At 41.3% G+C, this 18,658-nt stretch overlaps 2 protein-coding genes across 4 annotated transcripts; one reads left to right on the forward strand and one right to left on the reverse strand.

Moving 5' to 3' along the window:
* Nucleotides 1–11,019: 11,019 nt before the first annotated feature.
* Nucleotides 11,020–13,564, reverse strand: LOC103627251 (protein argonaute 18). Of its 3 annotated transcripts, XM_035959195.1 has the most exons (6): nt 13,444–13,564; nt 12,719–12,826; nt 12,523–12,643; nt 12,318–12,452; nt 12,144–12,247; nt 11,020–12,052 (listed from the first exon to the last, which is right to left on the reverse strand). In XM_035959195.1, exons 3-6 carry the CDS (start codon nt 12,604–12,606, stop codon nt 11,950–11,952), a joined length of 426 nt encoding a protein of 141 aa, XP_035815088.1. In that variant the 5' UTR covers nt 12,607–12,643; nt 12,719–12,826; nt 13,444–13,564; the 3' UTR covers nt 11,020–11,949. The 3 variants fall into 3 exon arrangements, 2 of the variants coding, with proteins under 2 accessions (XP_035815088.1, XP_008645760.1); XR_553512.4 differs by lacking the exon at nt 13,444–13,564 and having other exon boundaries at nt 12,523–12,566; nt 12,719–12,860; XM_008647538.3 differs by lacking the exon at nt 13,444–13,564 and having other exon boundaries at nt 12,719–12,862.
* A 2,278-nt stretch (nt 13,565–15,842) lies between these two features.
* On the forward strand, nt 15,843–18,450 carry LOC103627252 (serine/arginine repetitive matrix protein 1). The gene is made up of 4 exons (XM_023300159.2): nt 15,843–16,100; nt 16,273–17,208; nt 17,893–17,971; nt 18,069–18,450. Exons 1-2 carry the CDS (start codon nt 15,843–15,845, stop codon nt 16,774–16,776), a joined length of 762 nt encoding a protein of 253 aa, XP_023155927.1. The 3' UTR covers nt 16,777–17,208; nt 17,893–17,971; nt 18,069–18,450.
* The last annotated feature ends 208 nt before the right edge of the window (nt 18,451–18,658 follow it).

Here is an 18,658-nt window from a genome sequence, read left to right on the forward strand (position 1 = left end):
GCTCTTCAAAGGAGATTGTGAAGAGGCCGCGGTGGTGATTGTGAGAGGCGTTGTGCTTGCCTCGCCGGAGCGGTGAAAAGCAACTCTAGTGGAATCGAGGTTTGAGGGTTCATTGACCAATCCGGCTCAAGAGATCAAGTGGAGACTTGATAGAGGAGCGATTGGGAGCTTTGAATCTACCTCAACGTGGACTAGGGGTGACCGGCAAGTCATCGACACCACGGGAAAAAATCATTGTGCCACGTGTCATCATCTTCCCGTTGGTTTGCAACTTTCCTCACTAGCTTGTACTTACTTGTTCATATACTTATGCTAGTGAGTATTTGTTGCTCGTGTATGCTCTTGTATATCTAGTCATACCTATAATAAAATAGTTGCTCACTTGTTGTTAGCTTGTGTAGCTAATCTGTTTTACTTAGCTTGTGTAGCTAAGTAGTTGTTTCTCTCTAGTAGTGCTTGTGCTTTGTGCTCTTTGCTTACTAGTATGTTTAGGAGCTATCGTTATGATTAAAATTACTTTGAAAAATTTATATGTCGTTGCTAACTAGATTTGTATGGGAGAGCTCTTTCACTATCTTGGCACCTTAGTTGTTTCAATTAGAATCTTTTGTTAGGTGTTTGTAATAGTTAGAGGAGTGTAGTCTTGGCTAAAACAAAATAGTTTTAATTCCGTATTTATTTGTGTTAGCCATTGTAATTAGTTTTAGAAAGGACTATTCACCCCCCCCTCTAGTCCGCCATCTCGACCCTACAAGTGGTATCAGAGCCTGGTTCTCTCATTTGGTGGTCTTAACCGACCCGAGAGTAAGCTGGATGGCGACTAAAGGGGTAGAGGTTACTTGTGAACCACATATTTTTGATGGCACACATTTTGCACAGTGGAAAACTTGCATGAGTCATTATTTTCATACAATTGATGCAAAATTGTGGTGGATCATAACTGTAGGCTTTTATAAACCCTTTGATGAGAACACAAAAGATCTCACCCAAGAAAAAGAGAAATGCTTACATCTTGAACACCAAGCTATTAACATTTTATATCAATGGATAAGTGATAAGGTGTTTAAGGAAATTATGTATATGGAGACCGCCCATGATATTTGGACATATCTTGATGGCGTATATGGGAGGATCTCTAGCAAGGATGTGGAGCACATCCTCAACACGGTGGTTGTGGAAGATTGCTCCACCTCATGGTCAAGTGATAATGATGAAAGACATACCACAAGTTCACTTGATAATGATGATTGTGCTGGCTCAAACTCAAGTGATGCAAATGATTGTTCTATCTCAAGCATACTTGATGATTATGGTGATTGTTCATGCTCGGACGATGATATCGCTACTACAAGCCCATCCATTACACCACATTGCTTCATGTCACAAGGTAATACGAAGGTATATAATGCTAATGTGACTAATTATTCATATTCATATGATGAGCTTGTTGATAGACTTGCTAGCATGAACATTGATTTAGAAAATGAGAAAGATAAAACAAGAAATTTGGAAAGTGAAAACTCATTTCTAAAGTATTCATGTGAACAACAAAAACATCTACTTTATGTTATTACTTGTTCACATGAGGAGCTAAAATTGAGTCATGAGGAACTTAGTGTTGCTCATGAAAATTTGATACAAGAGCATGCTTTTCTCACTAACGAAATTTCTAGTAAAGAAAATAAAACTAGTGAGAATTCATCCCATGAATTATATGATCAATTGAAAAATGTTGCTAATCCATGTGATGAAGGCAAGAAGCATGTACCCACCTCTTGTGATGATTTATTAGCTATGCCATGTTCTTCAACTATAGATTATTATTATTCTTCCTTGTCTTGTGAGACTAACCTTTTGAAGGAAAATAATAAGCTCAAAAACAAAGTGAAGAATTTAAGCAACATGTTTGAGAGATGGCATAAATCAAAAGTCACTCATGATCTTATATTGAAAAATCAAAGAAGATATGATGACAAGAGTGGCCTTGGTTTCAATAAGAGCAATATCAAAGGCAGACAATTGAAAGTAAAAGGAAATAAGATATCTCACTTCATGTGCTATAAATGCCATGAGATGGGTCATCTTGCAAAGGCATGCCCCAATAAAAGGAAGCTCAAGTTGAAGAAGGAAGAAAGGTGGCTAAATCATGACAAGTGCTTCAAGTGCCACACCTGGGGTCACCTCACCTCAATATGCCCAACCAAGAAACAAGTGAAGCCTCAACCAAAGCCACGAGTTGAGCAAAAGAAGAATCCCCAAAAGCAAATCAAGTTTAACCATGAATATAATGGTGATGTGGGGAAGAAAAAGAAAACAAGAAGAGTAAGAAGAAGGCATTCAATATATAATCAAGATGACATGATGAGCACAAATCAAAAGAAGAAGGATGATTTGGCTCAAATCAAGTGCTACATGTGTGATGATATGGGTCACTTTGCCTCAAGGTGTCCCAACAATCTTGAGAAGAAGGCTCAAGCAAATGAGAAGAGGCAAGACAATGTGAAGCAAAATTTGAGAAAGGAAGAGAAGGCTCAAACAAAGAGAACTTGCTACACATGTCGGGAAAGGGGACACATGGCAAATTCATGTCCCTTAGGTAACAATTCTAAGCCTATTTTAATTCATAATAATATTATGCTTAGAAAGGATGGCAATGGTACCTCATTTGTTGCAATTGCAAAACATCCCGCTATTCATACTAAGGCAATGCCTAAGTATGTTGCTCCTAACTTAAAAGGACCCAACTTAGTTTGGGTACCATCAAAACGTGGATGATCATGAACAGGTACCTTGGGTGTTGGAGGCTTGATTCAATAATATTCATTTAATCATCATATGTTGAATTAAGTGTTGAAGACTTATAAAATTCTATCCCAATGCCAAGTCAATAATAAGTAAAGTCCAAATTCTACCAAATACAAGTGCTTTATTCAAGTTGGTTAAATTATGAATGGATTGCAAATAAGTTAAGCTCAAACTTGCTATTGGATGATCATGAGGCATATAAAGTATAATATTTGTTGACCAAATTCATTTGAATGCATATGAGTTGATTGAATTGGATATATATGCATATGTTGCTTGCTATAAGATGATTGAATGGACAATTTGCTAAATAATCAAGCTTGGATTGATTTATGTTGAATAAATTCAAGAGACTTTATTTAGTAAGTGGTTTGAATGGATATTTGTCTTTTGAAAGTGTTTCATTTCAGATTTGATTCAACTTGAAGAAGAGTGACTCAATTTACTGAAATCTGGCCAACATTGAAAATCTGACAAGGCTGTGCTCATAACCATGTTTGAGTGATCAAATCTATTTGGATTGGCTTGAAATTCAGTTTACTTGCTCTATACATATGATAGCAAAGTCTGTGCAAATTTCATAATCATTGGATAAGTGAAACTTCTTGATTAAGTCAATCTTGTCAGCACAAACACAGCAGTTTTCAGCATGTACCTACTGTGGGAGATATTATGGCTGGCAGCACATATGAAGTCAAATGAGTCTCAACTTTTTACAGCTGTTAGCAGACTTATTAAAGCACATCTCCACCAATTGTCGTGGTCATAGGATCTGTACATCAAAATTTATGAATGTTTCTTTGAAGTATACAGAATCTGTCATAAGTGACAAGTATTTGAAATATTGAAAGTCACTTTGATTGGAAGGCTCTCATATAGGATAAATCACATAAGTTGTCTGAGAGACCATAGTTTGGTTTTTAATTGATCTATAATCATGGAAAGTGAAGGGGTACAAGGATATTTGTTGAGAAATATTTTGGCACTTATCTTGGTACTCCAAGTTGAAGATCAAGACCAAAGATGATCAAAATTGAGGTTATCATATAACAGATTGCATAATCTTCTTTCTTACATATGGTAATACAAATGCTTAAATTGGTTGTAAGTATTTCTTGGCACATTTCAATTTGATTACTCTATTATTGCCATGATCTAGACATAAAAGAGAAAACCCTCGTGTTCGTGAATGAATAAGGTGCTAAGTAAGAAATTCAAATTCTTAAAGCACTTATCTAAAGGGGAATTCTCTATATGACTAGAGTTGTGAAACTATTTTTTTTACCTAAGTGATCTATGTAGTTTCACAGCATGAGAATGAGTTTCTCAAATGGACTATGCAATTAAACGAATAAAGAAGAACAATCCAAAACTATGTGATGTATTCTCTCTTGTACATTTGGATTTATTTCTTCTACATTAAATACTCACCATGATATGATTTAAAATTAGCCTTTGAACTTAATCAATTTATCATGCATGTTTAATTTGTTAAAATTAAGCATTGAAGATTAAGAGAATTTTAGTTCATATAATAAGGTTTCCTTGTTTAAGTATCTGCCTACTTTATATATTCAAAGTGTTATAAAAGAGAATTTGGTGCTTGTATTACTAACAACATCTCTTTTGAGCTTGTTCATGAAGTCCAGTGAAAAGAGATTCCATATGTTCAAATTGGTTACTCCTCACCAAAAAGTAAGAAAAGGATTGCTAGAGGCAAAGTGGTACTTAATTGGAGCAATCAAAAGATTGACCGAGAAAGAGAGCAAGCAACACATTCAAAGGCAAATCAAGCAAATATGATTGATGTTTCAAACATGGATTGATTTTGAGTATTTTCCAAGTATTTTTGGTTTGACATCAATTCATGATCACTTATACTCAAATCATGTACATTCATGCAAATTATTTATATATGGTTGAATACTAATGCTTGGTGCAGTCATAAAGTTCAATGATCCTATTTTAAAATTCAACTATTGAGAAGTTAACAGTCAGCTCAATGGAATGCAAGTTCCAGGTCTCGGACCGTCCGGTCCTAGGCCACGGACAGTCCGAGAGATCAGGCCACGGACAGTTCGAGCTCCCACTGCGGACCGTCCGTGAGTAGCAGTCTTGCATAAACAAAGGAATTTTCTGGACCAGTATCTCCACAAGTGGTATCATCCTTACAAGTGATATTCCTATATTCCGTGCAAATTCATAATTCTCTCACATACAAGTGGTATTGAAGGAACAAATGCATGTGAACTACAACATTCAAATTGTGCACTTGATCTTAAATGGGTTCTCGACTTCATACTGGTGAAGAATGGATTTCTTATTGATAATTGGTCTTCACCAAGCTATTCAATTGGACTTCACATTGCTATTGGAGAGCTAATCAAAAGAATCTTGACTATCCTCTACTCCAACATAGCAAAGGTATCATTGTGATGTGCATGATCATATCATCCCCTACTAGTATGTGGTTAGTGCATATAGTACATACTTAATAGTATCATGCATATTTAATGAAATATTTAAATTCATGTTCTACCACTATTGGTTATTTTCGTTGATTGAAACTAGTGGTAGCATATGAGTTTGTTCATGAGCAAAGTGAACCCATGTACTTAATTTATTTTGGATTGCAACAAGCTACAAGAACAACCTCGATAAGATAACCGCTTAATGCGTGTGAAGAAGCTTAAAGAGGGTTCAACCCGAACTTGGAAGCTTAAGCAAATCTATTTGGTTAAGTCACATATTGAGCTGCTCATGAGGATGACTTATGAAGAAGATACCAATGCAAATGAATATCAAAACCTTCAAGTGGCATCAATATCTACAGAGAAATGTCCAGGCCAATATTATTCCTTCAATTGGTATTCACTAAGTGGTTTCTAGATCAATCATACAATTGATATCCTTTGAGTGGTACAAGACTTCAAGTGATCCACAACCTTAAGTGATCATCAACTCAAGAGATCAACTCTCTCCTAAAATAAGTTCATGCAAGTGATGTCAAGGATTTTTATCATGCATATGGTGTCCATCAAAAACTTATTGAGTACTTTCAAGTTGATATAATATTCACAAGTACATTTTCCCAGAGCCTTAGAACAACCCTTTTATGGTAATTAATGACAAAGGGGGAGAAGTTGGAACAAAGATATGTAAATGTGCAAGTTGGAACAAAGATATGGAAATATGCACAAGAGAAAATTGGACATGAACTCAGGGGGAGCTTTTGGTCAATTGTGTTAGAATGAATATGAATGGATCAAGAGCAAAGTATAATGGTATGATATTTTATTGAACAAGAGATGCACACAAGTAGGGGGAGCAAGCTCGTGAATATATGTTTGATGCATTTGTTTGTGCACAACATTTCTTGCTTGCATCACATTTGTCTTATATTCCTACATACTTGTGTGTAAGTGTTTGCTAGAACTAAGACTTGGATGATGATTGATTTAGTGATATTTATAAGACTAGTCTTAGTATGAAAGGAGTAACTAGAATCCTATTTATTATGATCTCATGTGGTATCTAGTTTCACTTGTTTCTAGCATGATGATGCTAAGGATGAAATGAAAAGTAGTAAACACGCTACAAAGGTACATTTCTATTTTGTATACTTTAGCATCATGTGGTAGTGATAATGTCCCCTCAATTTTCATATCTTTGCATGTGTGTAAGCTTGAAACCAAACCATCCAAGCACACATGTAGGCGATGATATCACTACCAAACCGTTTTTATGGTGTTTATCCAAATCTTAACAAATGAGCTTAAAGTTGGATAAGGAACATAAGAACTTTGCCAAACTAGCAATTTACACTTGTGTGAAAAGCTAGCTTGGAAAAAGAACAAAAACGACAAATCTTTGTAGAGTTGTCATCAATTACCAAAAAGGGGGAGATTGTGAGACCCTGTTTGGTTTTGGTAATTGATTGACAACTTATGTGGACTAATAAGTGTTTATGTTGAGATACACAGGTGATTAGTCCACAGGTACACTAGTGTGAGTTATTTTAGCCATGGTGATGATGTGGCTTGGTGATATTGAGATGCTCAACTAGTGTGATAAAGGAGCTCATTGCATATGAAGACATGACATGGTGTCATGTGGCTATATGGAGAAGATCAAGAGATATGGCTTGGTTTCGATGGACCGAGTGGCTAGTGTGAAGGGCAAGTCAAAGGCTCATGTGTGAGGGACCGCGTGGCGGTGAAGCAAGAGCAAGGACTTAGCACCGATGGACATAAAGCAACGGTGAAGAGCAAGCTATGTTGAGATTGATGAACCAAGAAGGCTATGTGATAACATGGAGTGGATCATATCATTACAGAAATATCAAGCCATGTGTTGATCTAGGCTATTGATCAAGTGGCTTAATGATGATGGTGGAGGAACTTCATGCTATGGACAAATGGTAAAAAGTATCATGGTTGGCTACACTTATGGATGCCCATTGTTCATCATTTAAGGAGATGGAATTGAATGCTCAAGGCAAAGGTATAACAATAGGTTTTTGTTTTACCGGTCAAAAGGTGCTTAGAGGTTGATAATTGACCGGGTTAGTAGGCTAGATAGCCGTACTATCAAGAGGGGTCAATTATCTTACTTGACATGTCTTTAGTGCCTCATTGCTCATATAGTTGGTGCATTTGCATGAGGGCTAACAACGCTTTGGTTCGTAAAACTTATTCAAAAGCGATTTCTTGAATGTGGGCTGAATTGAGGTACCGCGGACCGTCCGGGCCAGCATGGCGGACCGTCCGCAGGTCTAACTTGAGATGATGGGCAGAAACACGGAGTTTCTGTGTTTCGTGAAGTTTTTGTACTGCGGACCGTCTGGTCCCAGGTGGCGGACCGTCCGTAGTTGAAGGACTGGTGTTTGGACAGAACTCGAGTAGTTCTGTTTTGGTTTTATTTTTTGAACTGCGGACCGTCCGGGGCCTGAGTGCGGACCGTCCACAGTACAAATATTTTGTATTGCGAACCGTCCAGGGTCCAGGTGCGGACCGTCCATAGTACAAATATTTTGTATTGCGGACCGTCCGGGGTCCAGGTGCGAACCGTCCGCAGTACAAATTTCAGCAAATGTGCAGAGTCAGCAAAACTTCGTTTTGGCTCAGTTTTATGTATCGCGGACCGTCCGACCTTGAGAGGCAGACCGTCCGCAAGTCATTTTTGAATGCTCTGACATTTTTATAACCGTTTATAGCCGTTGGGATTCTTGTGCGGACAGTCCGGGCTTGTATTGCAGACCGTCCGCATGTGCGCAGAAAAGGGGCAATTGACCCATAACGGCTAGTTTTGGAGAGGGGGCTATATATCCTTGTGTTGCCCGGGTTGAAAGCAAGAAGGAGGCCATTTGGAACACTTGTGAGCATATTGGAGCCTTTCCGCTCCCTCTCTCTCACTCATATTGGTTGGGATTGCATTCTAGTGAGATTGAGAGCCATCTAGTGCATTGCATCAAGTTGTTGATCTTTGAGGCACTAGGGAGATCATCAAGTGAGGTCGTTGGCTTGTTACTCTTGGAGGTTGCCGCCTCCTAGACGGCTTGGTGGTGGTTCCCCGTGAGCTCTTCAAAGGAGATTGTGAAGAGGCCGCGGTGGTGATTGTGAGAGGCGTTGTGCTTGCCTCGCCGGAGCGGTGAAAAGCAACTCTAGTGGAATCGAGGTTTGAGGGTTCATTGACCAATCCGGCTCAAGAGATCAAGTGGAGACTTGATAGAGGAGCGATTGGGAGCTTTGAATCTACCTCAACGTGGACTAGGGGTGACCGGCAAGTCATCGACACCACGGGAAAAAATCATTGTGCCACGTGTCATCATCTTCCCGTTGGTTTGCAACTTTCCTCACTAGCTTGTACTTACTTGTTCATATACTTATGCTAGTGAGTATTTGTTGCTCGTGTATGCTCTTGTATATCTAGTCATACCTATAATAAAATAGTTGCTCACTTGTTGTTAGCTTGTGTAGCTAATCTGTTTTACTTAGCTTGTGTAGCTAAGTAGTTGTTTCTCTCTAGTAGTGCTTGTGCTTTGTGCTCTTTGCTTACTAGTATGTTTAGGAGCTATCGTTATGATTAAAATTACTTTGAAAAATTTATATGTCGTTGCTAACTAGATTTGTATGGGAGAGCTCTTTCACTATCTTGGCACCTTAGTTGTTTCAATTAGAATCTTTTGTTAGGTGTTTGTAATAGTTAGAGGAGTGTAGTCTTGGCTAAAACAAAATAGTTTTAATTCCGTATTTATTTGTGTTAGCCATTGTAATTAGTTTTAGAAAGGACTATTCACCCCCCCTCTAGTCCGCCATCTCGACCCTACAGCATGGGATTCCCACAGCCCCACACACAAGCTGTGATCCGGTGACGTCCGTCCTGTTCCTACAGCGCTAGATTATGATTCCTTAATTTATCACTATGATTCATTAATGCATTAGAAACTGCGTCGTGTCGAAACGTCATTCGTCTATGAGAGGAGAAATAGTATAATACTAGGTATATGCCCGTGCGTTGCAACGGGTGACATTTGTACACACATAGGTCATTGTTTAGTGATGTTATCAGCTAATGGGTCACACTTGTGTATGTATAGGTCATTGTTTACTGATGTTATCAACCGAACTCTGCGTATCAGGTCGACACGCGAGGGAGGTGGCATCGAGAGGCAGGCTCGGGGGCGGGGCATCGGGTGTGTGCGACCATGAATCACGTTGAGAGGCAGGCTCGAGGGGCGGCATGTGGCTGGAGGCCGTGGCATGCGGAGCGCTGCGCGATTAGAGCAAGAGACGGGGAAGAGCCAGAGGAGGGCAGGCGTGGATGGTTTTGCCAAAAGTGTCGAGTCCATTTGTCGGAGATAGGAAAGGCAGAACCAGAGAGGGTCAGCCTACGCCTTACCTTCTTCATAGTAGTAAGTTAGGTACCTATACTTTGTTATGAACATACATATGCCTTGTTTAAATAAGAGTTATTTAAACATGTTCCAACAGAATTTGCGAGTAAAGTTTGTTTGGTGTTTATACCTTTCCCTCGTGATCTTCTAGACTGCCTTCTTCATCGAGATAAGTAGAGATTGACATATCCTATTTGAATGTGAACCAATCCTATAATTCATTTACCAACTGTATTTTTATATGTGCCCAAAACGTTGTGGGTTCCACAACATTGTACAAGCTTGGCTATATTGGGCACCAACTATATATAAAGCTAGTTTATCCTATTTAGAGTGTTCTTCCTATTGGACATCTTCAGAATCGTCAACAGAGATTAGACGAAATAGGAGATGTTTTTGACACCGTGAGCTTGCCTATGATAGATAGACCAGCAATCAAATTTGCTTTCATTGATTAAGCAAGATCACCCCATTAGAGTTGGCAAACAACGTCCAAAATAAGTTAGCAAAGTACCTAACAAATTATACTTAAAAATGAGAGAATTACCTTTGCGCAAATTTTCGTGCATTGTCACGAAAGTTAAAAAATTAGTGTAAAATATAGATAAAGGATGACAAACATCACTATGATAAATATGTAACTTAGAAACGGTAAAAGTTGGTGCTTTATTCTGAACAAATTTTGAAGAAACAAATTAAAAAAATTAAAATATAGATCCATTATTCCAAATTTTAAATGGTGGCAGTAGCACTGGAACACCTCATTGCACAAGCTCCACTATACTTCAAATGTGTCCTATTAGTATGCAGGGCATACTGCAATTCTAATAGATTGAAATAGAAAACTTTTCATTCCACGTGACATCCACTCCAACACTTTTCTTTATCGCTAATCACAAATGATTCTGTAAAGGATGGTCATAATCTACAAACTCTATCCATCCGTTTAAATCTGATTCATATAATATTTTTTTTCCAAAAAATATGAAACTTCTTATGGGCAAACAACAAATTAAATAGAACCTACTTAAACATATTAACTGAAAACTAAGGTTGCTAATAAAGAGGAGGGAAGAAACAAAATCTATGTGAAACTATACACAGGTTGTTTCCGTCCTTTACAAAGAAAACCTGAAATGTTTCAGCTCCAAAAACAACGCCACAACCCCTTTTGGAATCAGCGACCATGCACACAACCTACTCCTTCAGGTTTTGTTCGTTTATGCCGGATTGGTGGGTCGGAACGATTCCTAATCGGATTGGATCTCTAATTTATATAAACTTTGATTAGCCGGAACGATTTCGGGTGCAATCCGACGTAAACGAACAAGGCCTCACTTGAACCCAAGTTATTCATGTTGTAGGCCAAATTTCCAATGAGTGACAAGTTTGGTAAAAGGCTATAGCTACAAAGAAAGGGAAATACAGTGAGAGGGAGTTAGAAGTGAAGCTGTGTTAGTAGGTTCCTGCAACTATACTGCATCATGAGGCTCACATATCTCAAATACCACGGCACAGTCATCTAATAGTGCATCAAGGACTAAATATCAGAGTTGTCAAAATCTGAATCGCAAATGGTTGTGTTAAGAGCAACAATTAAATCAGCATTGCAGCAGGCGCAGAGTGGATGTACACTTGAACCGGATGTCGACATCGTTCTTGGTGAGCTCGGTGGCGTTGATCTACTCCATGGAAATGTTGGCGAGGTCCTTGATGCTGTCGTCCATGAATAGCCACATGTGCTCCTTCTCCAGCTTCACCTTCTCTTGGGGGTTTAGTCCGATCGGGTACTTTTACTTGAGAGCCTAGTTCCCTCTCTCCTGTGCCTCGACCCTCGGCTTTAGCCGCTCCACTGGGACCTCCTGTCTCGCTAGCAGGGACGATGGTATAAAGGACCTCATCCTATAAGAAATATTAGTGATATTTATATTTTTAAATAAATTTATTGAAAATAGATCCAAAGATATATTGAATAATACTAATTACGTATTGTATATTTAATCAAAGTTGAATGTTTGGAAGATAAAATTTTAGTGCTGCAAATACGAATTGCATTCAAATAGGGGTAATATAATAACTTCTCGTGGTTAACGTTGAGGATTTACATGCCACATCATTCAGAGTTTCCGACAAGAGGAACATGACAGAAAAGTTCTAACTATAAGAAGTTGAAATTAAGGTTGCAAGAAGAAGAAAAAGAAAGAAACATTACAACCAGGAAGCACGAACACGAATTAATGTTTGATTTTTCATTGAAACATGAAAACAATTGCATGTATATATGGGTGCAATTGGAAGATCAGCTGCTTGGGTCTCCGCTTAGACCTCTCCTCGAATGCAAGTAGGAGTTCCCTGCAGATATTTTGTAAATTGAGGAACTCTTATTCGGGTGTAAACTCTCAGTGGGGTGTCATTTAAATTTCAGAGATTACGATGACCGTACTTGACAATGTCTTCCAGGCCATTGATGAGCTCTTTACGATGACCTTGTGCACGGACAATCCCATTATAGTTAGCCACCTTGGGCCAGTCTTGGGAGGCAACAACCTACATAGAACCATAAAGTGCTACTATAATGATATGATACTATCCCTACTGTAAACAGAAAAGATCTTACAGAAGCAATGGAAGGGGCGGTATCATCTAGAGCGGCAGGGTGAGTAACATCAGCACCAAATATAATTGTTGGTTCAATTGTAACACCCGGCAAGCTTTCTTTGGGATTAGCAAATTCTAAGTTTCTTCCTCCAAACTGCAAAGAATGAATACATTAGTACCATGCTTCTCAACAAATTTTGTGAAGAGATCAAGTTGAGATTAACCTTGGCATTGATCTTAATAGCAACATTAGCAAAATACGCAGGACCTGCACTTCTAACATTTTTATCCAGGCAACACTGCGACATGATTGTACAAATAATAACTCACAATTTCGTCTGTTACCTGCCAAAGACGAGAGCAACTTTATAACCATGGACAGAGGTGATACCAATGGAGAGAATCTATATCGTCTGTTACCTGAAATACTATCGTTATACCGATTATTCCCATGAACAGGTGATTCTTCGTGACCCCTTTGAAGACATTCTTTTCCTCGGGTTTTCGTGCATTGAACTCATTGAAGATCTGGCATAAAAAACACACCCAAGTTAACTCAAACCTTCGTTCCAGATCTACATGGAGTTAACACGGGCCATAAATCATCAAAATAATCTATATTTTCATAGCAAATTCACTCTGGTATGGTTCAACTTCGTACAAGCAAGACAACAGGTTAATATATGGTCAGTCAAGGGCCTAGATTCTAGGAGGTTAAAGCTGGCCACATTAAATTACTGGAACAAACCAAAATGCAAAGAAAAATAGTGAGTCACTGAAAATTGACCAAAAACAGACCAAGTGAAGCGCATATAACCAGCTTCCACATAACTTATGCCATACCTGAAATTCGACTATGGTAAAGCAATGAATAGCTTATAACGAGTCCTTACGTGAAGAAAAATATCCATGTAGTATCAATGCTAGGGTACACATTAGTCCCTTTTGGGGGAAAACTACTATCAATTTATAGTCAACTTAATATTGATTCTTTTCTTTTGGGAACAATCCAATGTCAGTATGTATTTGTCTAAAAGGTGAAGCAAGATTCGTCCACTAATGTTCTGTTATGATTCTTAAATTATTGAAGAACAAATACTCCACTGGCAAAATACAAATGTGTTGAAGATGAAAGTATTTGTTACCTTCTCAGCATCAGATCGGCTTTCATTCTGCAGACGCAGAATCCTTACTCCATCAAAATCGAAAATCAGAAGAATTGCTACTTCTTGTAAAGGATTATGTCCAAAACTGAGAAATAACACCCAACATACCAAAGAAGCAGGAAGTGGATCTTCTTTCTTTCAAGAGATCTCCTACAATGACAAACATGAGATAAATTGTTGCAAACAATTGTAGCATAAGAGTTGGCTTACCAAATCTGGTCCACGACAACCGCTGTTTGTACCTCACCTGACCAAGAATTGCGGGATGCGGGGCGGGGTGCGGCCGCGGCAGCGGCAGAACGTGCACCATTGGGGTGTGGACGCCTACATTAGACACATAATTAGTAGTAGAGATGGTGAACTTAGAGTAACATATAATCCGTTTTAGACTCCCTGTTGCTATTAATACAAAGTCATAAGCACTCCCTGTTGCTATTAATATTTTTTTGTTTAACTGGATGGCATGTGCTAACCCACTATAATGGCTGATTAGTTTTTTGTTTTAAGTTGTTTTCACAATTTTCATCTTATGGAAGTATGTTAATATAATGATAACTACATCCAAAGTCTAGGGCTTTTCTCTTCTGGTACGACATGTAAATAGGATTGCCTTACTTTGTCAGCTAATTCACTCTATTGTTGTGTAAAATTGTCTCTATCTAAATTGTTCACCAGGCAGTAAATTTTAAAAAAAACAGGTAGCACATTGCATAGGAGCTGAGGGCTTATAGATACCCAACTGTTTTTGGCTCCTATGTAAGAGTCCAGGGTCTGCCAGATTTGCTAATACATGTGTTTTGACTGTCAAAGAAAATTCTAGTATAAATAGGAGACACCAGCAATTTCAGTAAGGGATTCGATGATATCTTCTGGTACAACATGTAAATAGGATTGCCTTACTTTGTCAGCTAATTCACTATATTGTTGTGTAAAATTGTCTCTATCTAAATTGTTCACCAAGCAGTAAATTTAAAAAAGGTAACACATTGCATAAGAGCTGAGGGCTTATAGATACCCAACTGTTTTTGGCTCCTATGTAAGAGTCTAGGGTCTGTCAGATTTGATACCTATTTGCAACACAGCCGACAGAAAACTGAGATTCTATTCAGAAGACAAAAGTAGTGTTTCCTTTGGCAAAAATCATGCTAGAGCCAGTACTACTACTACACCACATGAATAATAGTACAAACTGCTAGTACATGTGTTTTGACTGTCAAAGAAAATTCTGGTATAAATAGGAGACACCAGCAATTTCAGTAAGGGATTCGATGATATTTGCTCGAGATCGACTAATATTAATAACAGTAATAATTCGAGCCAAATTACAGAAGAAGGCAAGGTGGCGAAGAAATTCCCATACCAGAGGAGTAGCGGGAAGGAGAGGAACTCCAGCGAGGGCGTCACTTGTTGCGCCTTGCCCTGAAACACACCTCAATGCCTTGTTGCGCCTGATGCACCCAAGGAGGATCACGCTGGTGTGGTGGCCTTGATATATAGGGGGTTTCTCGATGGTAGGGGATCTCGTTCACCTCGCGGCGTAAGGAAGGGAGACACTGAAGGTGGAAGGGCAGATTTGGCTCGGATTTGTAGGATTTGGCGCGGACTCATATCAGCGTAGAGCAGCCACGGGTGGGTGCATTGGGTATGCTCCCCCACGGATTTGGCTCGGATGCTCCCACAAGGGTGGGTGCATTGGGTATACTCCCAACGGATTTGCCAATGGATGGGATTGAAGAACGCTCCCCTCTCGGCACCGAAGATGCTCCCCCACAGATTTGGCTCGGATTGGAAGGGGCGCGGATGGGGCGGAGGCGTCCGTTGATGGCGGCACGGATGGAGTCGCGAGGTGGGACAAAGGAGAGGGAGGCGTCCGCGCCCGTCGTGGAGAGGATGGAAGGGGCGCGGATGGGGCGGAGGAGATGGAGGCATCAGTCGCGGAGAGGATCTCGGAGAGGAAGGCGTCAGTCGCGGAGAGGAGAGGGAGGTGTCAGCCGTTGGCAGAACGCGCACCACTGGCTGTGAACTCCTACATCTCTACTACTACATAAGTATGTAGTGTAGACGTCCACAACCGGTGGTGCATGGTTCTGCCACCCTCCTCCCCACCGCCGCCGCGGTTTCCTCGCATCCCGCCCGCCCGCGGCGCTCCTTTCCATCCTCGAGCAGTCGCGGCTTCCTTCTATAGCGCTCCTTTCCATCCTCGACCGCGGTTTCCTCGCCACTGCGCTCCATCTCTCTCGCCCTTTCCGGATCACTGCCCCCTGCCCTCTCTCTCGCTTCCTCTTCTCCCAAGATCCCATCGCTGAGAGCACACAAGCACAAGCAGGGGACCCTTCCATCCATGGCTCGCCCCGCAGAGGCAGGGGGCCCTTCCAACGATGGAGCAGCTCGCCCCGCACTGGCAGGGGGGCCTTCCATCCATGAGAGCACCGAGGAGCCGTGGAGCCGCGCCCGAGGAGGACCGCCGAGGCCGGGCGGCCGGGCATGCGCCGCGCCGGGATGCACGGGTGCTGGGGCCAGACCGCGCCCGCCCCTGCGCCGGATCCGAGGCCGAGGCCGCGCCCTTGCCTGGAGGACCGCCGAGGAGCCAGCCGTGGAGCCGCGCCCGAGGAGGAACGCCAAGGCCGGGCGGCCGGGCACGCGCCGCGCCGGGATGCACGGGTGCTGGGGCCAGACCGCGCCCGCCCCTGCGCCGGATCCGAGGCCGCGCCCTTGCCTGGAGGACCGCCGAGGAGCCAGCCATGGAGCCGCGCCCGAGGAGGACCGCCGATTTGGGGCTAGATTTGGGGGAAGAGGAGAACGGGGTAGTATGGCAATGCCGTCGTCCCCGCCGCTGCGGACGAGTGGAAAGCGGAGAAGGCGAAGAAGCAGGACAGTGTCGATGCCGCGGCGAGCGACGTCGGCAGCTGCGTGTCGCTCTCACTCGCCACCGACGAACGGTCCGAGGCGGCGTCGGAGTCGTCGGTCGCGACCAGCTCGGTGGCCGGGCCGGAGCGCTCACCAAGGACGAAACCGGCCAGGAGGCGCCCAGCATCCGCCGATCTGGGGTCAGCACGGCGCGAGCGCGACCGCGACCGCGCCGTCGCGGCCTCCTACGGCGTCCGCTCCCGCAGCGCGCGGGCGTCGGCGTCCCCGCCGCCGAGGCAGGTGCCGCGGGACCGCTCCGTCCGGCATTCGCCCTCGCCGGCAGCGAAGCGGCGGGCGTTGTCTGAGCCCCGCCGCGCCACCAGCCCAACTCCGTCCGTACAGCGCAAGCCGTCTGTCCCGGCAAGGCCGGCCAGCCGCGTCTGGTTGCCCAGCTTTGATTTTTAATAACTAGGCGACATCAGTTGCAGAATTTGCGTAATTACGATTTACGATATATGAACCAGTTACCTAGAATGTTAATAATTCATAGTGTGCGTTGGATTCTCCGTATGGCACTACAGGCTGAGATTAAAACATGACTTTTCTTAACACTTAGCTAACTGAACGAATAATGAGATATATTGCAGTGTAATCCATGCTCTAACCAGTGCACTTCATATTTTAGAGCTCCGGAAAAAACATCGTGTGGACCTGGAGAGACTAACAATTACATCACGACCATTCAAGACATTGTCATTCTTTGTGTTAGCCATTGCTCTGAATTTGGAAAGAACATGTTCATCTGTTCTGAAAAAAGGTTACCAGTTAAAAACTGCAATGCTTTTGGTTGTTGCTACTTGGGTTCTGCTCATGTTCACTGATGGCCTGAATGAAAAGGTACCATCTTGTTTTAAATTAATTAGAACATATGTGTTTTGCAGGAATAAGAACAGTCTGAGTTACATAAATGCTACATATTAGATAATGACTTGCAAGAAAGCTTTGCCCTTTTTTATTCTTTTTGGCACGAATATTTGAAAGTGGTTGATAAACTGTAATCTGTTTTTTACTCTTACTCTTTAGAGCATCTCCAAGAGCTCCCCAGAAAACGACTCCTCAAAATTAGTTTTAAGGGACATCTAAAAATTAGTGGGGATAGATTTTAATTCTTTCTCCAACAGATCCCTTAAAGCGACAGATTGTTTCTGGGGAGCCAAAAAAACCCCTCATTTGTAGCTACAAATAAGGGAGTTTTAAGGGTTATGAAAACGTTGGGAGCACTTTAGGGAAACTGTTGGAGACACGTTTTTGTGTTTTCCCAAAAAACTGAATTTAGGGGAGACTTATGGGAGCTCTTGGGAAAAGTTGTGTTTTCCCCAAAAAATTAATCCCGTTGTATTTGGGGAAGCCCTAAAACTATCTACCATTTGGCAAATTTGCTTGTATATTGTTCAAGAAAATTTCATCTACATCGCTACAGCTTGGTCACATTAAAAATAATTTTCTTCCAATATCTCCCGTTGCATGCCCAATATGCAGCTTTGATAAACATTAAAACATGGTATGTTGTCATTGATGCAGCATCTGCAGGAGCTACTTTGGTATGTCAGGTTTGGATTGTGGTGGATTATACTAGGGGTCGCTTCATCCATTGGATTAGGTAATTCCAAATAGTTCCAGATTTGGTGAAACTGTGCATTATGAGTTTAATTAGTTGATTTAAATATAACATGAGTTTCTGCTAAATTATTTTGCAGGTTCTGGTTTGCACACTTTCATAATGTATTTGGCTCCCCATGTTGCCCTGTTCACTATCAAAGCGGTTCAGTGTGGTAGGGTTGATTTGAAAAGTGCTCCTTATGACACTATTCTCCTTGAAAGGAGACCATCCTGGTTAGAGAAAGACTGTCTGCAATTTGGACCCCCAATTTATCATGAAACAATTCCATTCAGCAAAATATTGCAAGAAGTTTATCTTGAAGATATTCTTTGGAGCATTGGAACTGCACTTGGAGAGCTTCCTCCATATTTTCTCTCAAGAACAGGTTCTGTTCATACTGCTTTGCGTACTAAGTACAACATAATTTACTTGATTACAGCTGTTTTCTCTTGCCTGTCCACTTGATCCAGTTCTTCCACTTTGAGCCATTGCTTCATCAGCATAATTTACTTGATTACAACTGTTCACAATATCATCTAGATGAGCTACTTGAGATAGGATTCGAAAATACCGGAATTAATTTCTCTTTTCCAAAATTTTAGTTTGAATCTGTCTGACTAACAGTCCCAACACCTTTCTCACCTCAGCACAAACTTCAATAACAGACCCATAGACACCTCAATCTCT

Source organism: Zea mays, chromosome 5, assembly GCF_902167145.1.
Source record: "Zea mays cultivar B73 chromosome 5, Zm-B73-REFERENCE-NAM-5.0, whole genome shotgun sequence".
Classification (NCBI taxonomy): Eukaryota; Viridiplantae; Streptophyta; class Magnoliopsida; order Poales; family Poaceae; genus Zea; species Zea mays.